Source organism: Rhincodon typus, chromosome 7, assembly GCF_021869965.1.
Source record: "Rhincodon typus isolate 14 chromosome 7, sRhiTyp1.1, whole genome shotgun sequence".
Classification (NCBI taxonomy): Eukaryota; Metazoa; Chordata; class Chondrichthyes; order Orectolobiformes; family Rhincodontidae; genus Rhincodon; species Rhincodon typus.
Window position 1 is genome coordinate 93,973,121 of NC_063338.1, and position 6,716 is coordinate 93,979,836.

The window sequence follows — 6,716 nt, forward strand, 5'->3', positions numbered from 1 at the left end:
TGTTTGATGGGGACAGTGTTGAGGGAGCTTTACTCTGTATCTGACCCCGTGCCGACCCTGTCCTGGGAGTGTTTGATGGGGACAGTGTTGAGGGAGCTTTACTTTGTATCTGACCCCGTGCTGACCCTGTCCTGGGAGTGTTTGGCACATCCATTGGATGCTGAGGACAATAGGTATTTGCAAAGTTGAGTCTGAATATTTTTGTGCAAGTGGATCCGGTGATAATGGATGAAGAAGAATTTCCCCCAGTTTTCAAACCTGCAGACTGATGTTCTGAAGAGGAGTCATATTGGACTGAAAACATTAATTCTGTTTCTCTCTTCACAGATGCTGCCAGACTTGCTGGGTTTCTCCAGCACTTTTGATTTTTAAAAATTTTTTTGTATAAAAATTCAGTCCTACTTTCTGCTTTGTGTAAATTTCAGGTTATCTAAAACAGCTTGGATGAGATCTCACTGTCCCACATTGGTCTCTGGTTGAGCAATGCCTGGACTTTGACATTCTCCCCCTTGTTTTCAAATCCATCCATAGCCTTGCTCCTCCCTGTTTCTGTGCCCTCTTCCAACCCTGCAACCTACGGAGATCTCTGACTCCAGATCCTTGCACATTCCAATCTCAATCACTCCATCATTAAGGGCTGAGCCTTTAGTGGCCTGGATCCCTTAGCCCTGTAATTTGCTCCCAACGATCTCTTTCTGTGTGTCTCCCCACCTTTAGGACAGTCCTTCAAAACCCAGGTCTTTGATCAAGCTCTTGGTCAGCTAACTTCATAGCTCTTCATGTAGCTCAGTGTCAAATGTTGGCTTTTTAACACTCCTTTAGAGCATCTTGGTTGTTTAATTACGTTAAAGGCTCAACATTAATAGAAATTGTTGGTGAATTGACAGGTGAGTAGAGTTAGGGTGAACACCTGACCAGGAGTAGACCATTTAGTCCCTTGAGCCTATTTTGCTGTTCAGTGATATCATGGCTGATATCATGGCTGATCTGTGGCCTAACTCTATTTACCTTCCTTTGGCCCATATCCCTTAATACCTTTGCTTAACAAAGAATTATCAATCTCGGATTTAAAATTAACAACTGATCCAGCATCCACTGCCATTTGTAGAAGAGAGTTCCACACCTCTGCCACCCTTTGCGTGTCGATGTGCTTTCTAACATCTCTCCTGAATGGTCTGGCCTTCATTCTCATACTATGACCCTAGTTCTAGAATCCCCAACCAGTGGAAGTAGTTTATCGTTATCTAATCTGTCTTTTCCTGTTGATATCTTGAAAACTTTAATCAGATCACCCCTTAACCTTCTAAATTGTAGAAAAAATAGGCCCAATTTGTTTAATGTTGCTTCATAATTTAAACCCCTGGAGTCCAGGTATTGTTCTTGTGACCCTACGTTGTACTTCCTTCAAGGCCCAGGCACTAACTCAATGGTGAGAATGGCCTTTAGTCCTCAGCCAGTGTCTTATCCTGTGGGCTCAGTTCACCTCTCATAGTGATATGTGCTTTGTTGAAACTAAAGGGGAGATTCCCAACTGTGGTTGAGTCTGCACCTGAACATTGTAACCCGTTTATTAATATGTTAAGCCACAAATCAGCCATATTCTCATTGAATGGTTAGACAGGCTTGAGGGACTGAATTAGATATTCCTGTCCCTGTGTCCTTATTCAGGACTTTGGGGGTTAGATCAGATCACAAGGGCAGTGGGTCTTCTTTTTATTATTGTGATATTAACCATCACTATTGCACCAAGTGAAACTTTAAAGCATAGTGACAGATTTTTAAAAAATACTTGCCGTTTGAGCGTTGCGCTTTTGAATCATCGCTGCTTTTGCTCTCTCGCTGTATTTTTCTCTCTCTTTACCAGACGCAGACTTCCAGGCTTATACAGGCTGATTAGTTGCTGTTCTTTTCTAACAGGTAACGCATAACATCTTTTCTTAAGATCAATCATCACTTCATCTCATCTTGTTAGCTGTACCAGTCAAATGATTCATTTCCCCAATGCACTGCTGCAGCTTGTTTATAATCATGTCATTTGTTTTTCTTTTTTTGGTTGGTTCAATTTTATTTTGTCGTTTTGGTTTTCCGCTGCAATCTTCGCTTCCTATCCTTAGGAGTGGAAAGTGTGGAAGCCGACACAGACGCGACATTTTGGGATCGTGTGCGACTGCTGGTTGTGTGATCAAACATTGTAATGCGTTTATTAATATGTTGTTTGCGTCTACGTTTCATACAGAAGCACTTTGAATGAATGTGTTGAAAAGTTCATTGGGGGACGTAGAAATGGTGTAGAATTGTAAAAGAGAATACACCATATATGTAATATTTTAGGCTCATTTAACGAAGTGTCCTGTTTTGAATTTTTGACTATGCTGCTTTGAAGAAGGAGAGAAGTGGATTTCCTTTGTCTCTAGCCATTGTCAGGGATCATGTCCAACCTTCTCCCCACCTGCTTTTTAAAATAGGGCCCTATATGATCTGATGTATACATCATAAAATCATTCATTGTAAATACTGGGACTCGTATCCTGTCCATCTTCCAGAATCTGTGTGTGGGGTACAGCGACCTACTTTGAGAAAGCGCTTTTAATGTAATAAAAGCAAGTGTCCCAAGTTGCTTCACAGGAGCGTTACCAAAGCTTAACACTGAGCCATTGCAGGGGATGTTGAGTCCAATGACCAAGAGTTTGGTTAAATAGGTAGGTCTTAAGGAGTGGTCATAAAACAGGCAAGAGAGATCAAGAGGCAGAAAGGGGGGAGTTTCGGAAGTCAGCTGGAGGGGCGAGGTGGCTGGTCAGGCTGCTGAGGCAGAACCATCGATAGCAGAGCAATTAATATTGGAAATGCTCAGAGTTGGAGCAGTGCAGAGATCTTAAATGGTTGTAGGAGGTTACAGAGCTAGGGAGCTTCCATATATAAGTATACAGGAGTGCTTCCTTACTGAGCCATTTACATTTAGCTTGCTCGTGAGGTCTGAGCCAATACCTAACCCATCCAATTAAAGCTTCATCCTTTGGTTATGTGGTAGGTTTGCCCTAGTACAAACAATCTGCAAACATGTCCTGTCCTCCTCCAGTGCTCTTGCAAGAACATGACTCCTTTACCCGTTCTATCACCTTTAAAATACTTGGTACATGGTCGGGTGAGATATCGATCCAGTCAGCTGGTTGAATTTTCAGTCTGTACTGATGCTTCAAACCTACTCCTCCTTACCTCTAAACCAAGAAATGGGTGGGAGGTAATGGGGGGGACAACCAGGGGTTCCTTGGGTGCAAGGAGAATATTGCTGTTCATCCCGCTGGTAGAAGGTTGTAAGAGAGGCAGGCTTATGCACTTGTTGATGTGGGGTGTGCTTCCTGAGGGCTGTTAACACTGGAATCATTAGACACTCGTCAGAGAATTATCAAACTATGAGTTAATTTATTTGAAGCAGTAAATCACATTATAATTACAAAGCAGACATTGCAGCAGCTTGTAGTCCTGCCCCTTACAGACTAGCTGTCAGGCAGAGTTGCAACAGCGTACACACAGAGCACGTGGCATGAACTCCCTTAAGTTCAAGATAATGTACGCTACCATTCACTGGTGTGATTCCTGTATGTCAGATGATCACCTGGTTAGGTTTCTGGTGAGCAAGATATTGTTTGGGCCAGAAGGAAGGTAGTTTAAGAGGAAGGGTTAGGAGAATCGATCATCTGCTGTTTCCCTACCAGTTGGCCTGTGTTTGTAATAATGGGGTTTTCAGTGTCAAGAGTTTTCAGAGGCCAAGAGGTGGGTGCAAAGGGGATCTGCTGAAGTGCTGCTAGGGATGAGGGGCTTCAGTAATATGGAAAGATTGCAGAACATGGGAATGTTCTCCTTAGAGTGGAGGGGGTAAAAGGGAGATTCCACAACGTGTTCAAAATCACAATGGGGTTTTGACTAGGATAGATGGGGAGTAGTAACTGTGTCCAGTGCCAGGAGGGTAGGTAAGCAGAGGAGACATAATTAGAGAAGGACCCACAAATGAGTCAAGGGTTTTTTTGTGTACAGTGAGTTGTTGTGATCCAGAATGCTCTGCCTGAAAGATTCAGTCGCAGTTTTCAAAACAAAATTGGACAGTACCCGTAAAGGTGAAATTTACAGGGCTGTGGGGAAAGGACAGAGGAGTGGGGCTAACCCAGCAGCTCTTTGTTTTAAATACATGGACCAAATGGTTTCCTCCTGTGCTGTGAGATTCAATGGTGAGGAGAAAGCTTAGCCTAAGTGAATTTTTTTTTTTTTGCCCGAGTCGTTCCTCGCTGATGGGTAAAGCTCAGACTGCACTTGTGAAGTTTCATCAGTGGGATTGAAGCCCTGCCAAGGAAACGTCCCCGTGATTTCCAAAATCGAGATTTCTGTGTCGCATTGAGTTTAAATTGCCATTGGAATCCTGTGGGGTGGTGCAGAATTGAACAAGAACTGTATGGAATTGTGGAGAATGTTACTGAATAAACTACCATGGATGATTTTGTGTGGCTTCTAAACTCAGTAACTGTGTATTGTTTTATTTCTCTTTGTTCCTGGAGTAGTAGGCCTAGCTACTGAAAGGCCAAAACCTATTACTGTGTTTGACATGGCTCTTTGCTGAAATATGATCATTGTGACAAATGGTTTGAGACTAGGGACCTTTCTCACATGTTGTTGGACTGTATGTCGCAGACCGGCTTTGATGGAAGCTCACTGATCCAGCACTGAACAGGATGACTGTACGTCATAATAGAAGGATGCATTTTAGCCCATGCAGCTGTTCCCCTTCATTGTAGGGTCAATAACAAAGAGGTATAATTTTAAAGTGAAAGAGGGTTAGAGGAAATTTGAGGAAAACCTTTTTCATTCAGAGGCTGGTGGATGTCTGGAATACATTGCTGGGAAAGTGGGAAACATCTCAACCTTTAAGAAGTACTTGAATGAGCACTTGAAATACCATAACATTCAAGGTGATGAGTGTAGGTGGTAACATATTTTTGGTGGCACAGACCTGATGGGCTGAAGGGCTTCTTCTGTTTTGAGTTTGCTCTACCATTCAATAAGATTTGACAATCCTCACCTCTACTTTCTTGCCTTTTCCCCATGGTAGGCTCATGCAGAAGGTAAGGAGGCATGGGACAGGGGGAAATGTGGCAGATTGGATTCAGAATTGGCTGACACTTAGACAAAGGGTGGTAGTGGACGGAAAATATTCAACATGGTGCTCAGTTACGAGTGGTGTACCACAAGGATCTGTTCTGGGTCCTCTTCTATTTGTGATTTTTGTAAATGGTTTGGATGAAGGAGTGGAAGGGTGGATTAGCAAGTTTGCAGACGATACGAAGGTGGGTCGCGTTGTGGACAGTGCGGAGGGCTGTTCTAGGTTACAAAGAACATTGATAGGATGCAGAGCTCGGCTGAGAAGTGGCAGATGGAGTTTAACCCTGAAAAGTGCGAGGTGATTCATTTTGGAAGGACAAACTTGAAAGCAGAATACAGGGTTAATGGAAAGATTCTTGGCAGTGTGGAGGAGCAGAGGGATCTTGGGGTCCATGTTCACAGTTCCCTGAAAGCTGCCACCCAGGTGTATAGAGTTGTTAAGAAGGCGTACGGTGTGTTAGCTTTCATTAATAGAGGGATTGAGTTCAAGAGCCGTGAAGTTATGCTCCAGCTATACAAAAGCCTGGTTCGGCCACACTTGGAGTATTGTGTCCAGTTCTGGTCACCTCATTACAGGAAAGATGTGGAAGCGTTGGAAAGGGCGCAGAGGAGATTTACCAGGATGTTGCCTGGAATGGAGAAGAAGGTCTTACGAGGAAAGATTGAGAGAGCTAGGGTTTTTCTCTTTAGAACGACGAAGGATGAGAGGTGACTTGATAGAGGTGTACAAAATGATCAGAGGTATAGATAGAGTGGACAGCCAGAGACTTTTTCCTAGGGTGGAGGTAGCTGTTACGAGGAGGCATAGTTTTTAAAGTGAGTGGAGGTAGATATAGGGGAGACGTCAGAGGTAGGTTCTTTACTCAGTGGTAGGGGCGTGGAATGCATTGCCGGAGAGGTTAGTGGAGTCGGCCTCATTAGGGGCATTTAAGTGGCTATTAGATAGGCATATGGATGACAGTATAAGGTAGGGGTGGAGGTTAGATAGACCTTAGGATTAGGGTAAAAGTTCGGCACAACATTGTGGGCCGAAGGGCTTGTACTGTTCTCTGTTCTATGTTCTATGTTCTAACCCTTGATTCCCTTCCTGATATAAAAATCTACGACAGCCCCCTATGATAAAGAATTTCACAGATACAGTACCCTCCGAGAGAATAAATTCACTCTCATCGCTGTCTTTAATGTGCAACCCCTTATTCTGAAATGATGCCCCCTGGTCCTAGGCTGTCCCATTAAAGGGAAACAACCTCTCCACATCTACTCTTTCCATTCCCTGACAAAATCTTGTATATTTCAATAAGGTCTCTTCTTATTCTTCTAAACTCTGAGTACAGGTCCAACCAACTCAACCTCTCCTCATAGGACAGCCCCTTCATACCTGGTAGTGAATCTTCACTGGACCAACTCTGATACCAGTATATCTTCCCTTCGTTAAGGATCCCGAAAATGTTCACAGTATTCCAGCTGTGAGAAATCTGTATTTGTTAAAAGAGTTCAGAAGGACAAGAGGAGAGTGGATTGAAATGTAATAAATTCTGTTAACGCTGGACAGGTAGATGCAGAGAGAG

The 6,716-nt window shown here is 43.4% G+C and overlaps 1 protein-coding gene across 1 annotated transcript in view; it reads left to right on the forward strand.

The window, feature by feature from the left end:
- Positions 1–4,509, forward strand: part of LOC109922291 (dnaJ homolog subfamily B member 2-like) — an 18,751-nt gene extending 14,242 nt beyond the window's left edge. Inside the window, exon 4 of the mRNA XM_048599275.1 lies at positions 2,115–4,509. Within this exon, the coding sequence (XP_048455232.1) occupies positions 2,115–2,182 (68 nt within the window). The 3' untranslated portion in view covers positions 2,183–4,509. The remainder of the gene's footprint in view (positions 1–2,114) is intronic.
- The last annotated feature ends 2,207 nt before the right edge of the window (positions 4,510–6,716 follow it).